The following is a 522-nucleotide window of genomic DNA, read 5'->3' as shown; positions in this document are numbered from 1 at the left end:
GAGCAGACCCCGGACCTCTGCACCCTCTCTGCCGCAGAGTCCCAGGGCTGGAGCGGGGCCAGGGCTGGGATGATGGCTGAGCCTGAGGGGCAAAGCCAGAGCCCTTCAGGGCACAGCAGGGAAACGCAACAGGCCCGGCCACCTCCTTTGGCAAAGCATGTGTTTTAGCAATAAGCACGTGGAAGGAAAAATAAAGTTTGTACAAAATGCCGGTGAGGGGCTGCATCCCACCCGCAGGGCAGCAGCGGAGTGGGACGGGAGATGCTGCAGGGCGGATGGCACCGGGGAAGGGGAGGATGAGGTGGGATGAGGCCACCCCACACCGCCCTGCATCCCGCTTGCAGCTCCGTGCCGGTTGGTACCCGTGGGAGAGAGACGGCGGCCAAGGGTGCCGGCTCGGGCAAGGGAGAGCAAGAAGAGAGCAAAAGCTGCTTTTTCCATCTGAACTCATTTTCTGGGCCCTTCCCTTCACAGCGACCACCCGGACCCTTACTGTGCGAGTTCTGCAGCTGAGTGACGGTG

General features: G+C 62.3%; 1 protein-coding gene across 1 annotated transcript in view; it reads right to left on the bottom strand.

The window, feature by feature from the left end:
• Positions 1-522, bottom strand: part of LOC104159177 (hepatocyte nuclear factor 1-beta-like) — a gene marked incomplete at its 5' end in the record, with an annotated part of 4,097 nt that overhangs the window by 3,147 nt on the left and 428 nt on the right. The window contains one exon of the mRNA XM_009697017.1: positions 494-521. Within this exon, the coding sequence (XP_009695319.1) occupies positions 494-521 (28 nt within the window). The remainder of the gene's footprint in view (positions 1-493; position 522) is intronic.

Source organism: Cariama cristata, unplaced genomic scaffold (genome assembly GCF_000690535.1).
Source record: "Cariama cristata isolate BGI_N322 unplaced genomic scaffold, ASM69053v1 scaffold22573, whole genome shotgun sequence".
Classification (NCBI taxonomy): Eukaryota; Metazoa; Chordata; class Aves; order Cariamiformes; family Cariamidae; genus Cariama; species Cariama cristata.
Note: the sequence above shows the minus strand (reverse complement) of the source record. Positions and strands in the feature narration are given on the sequence as shown.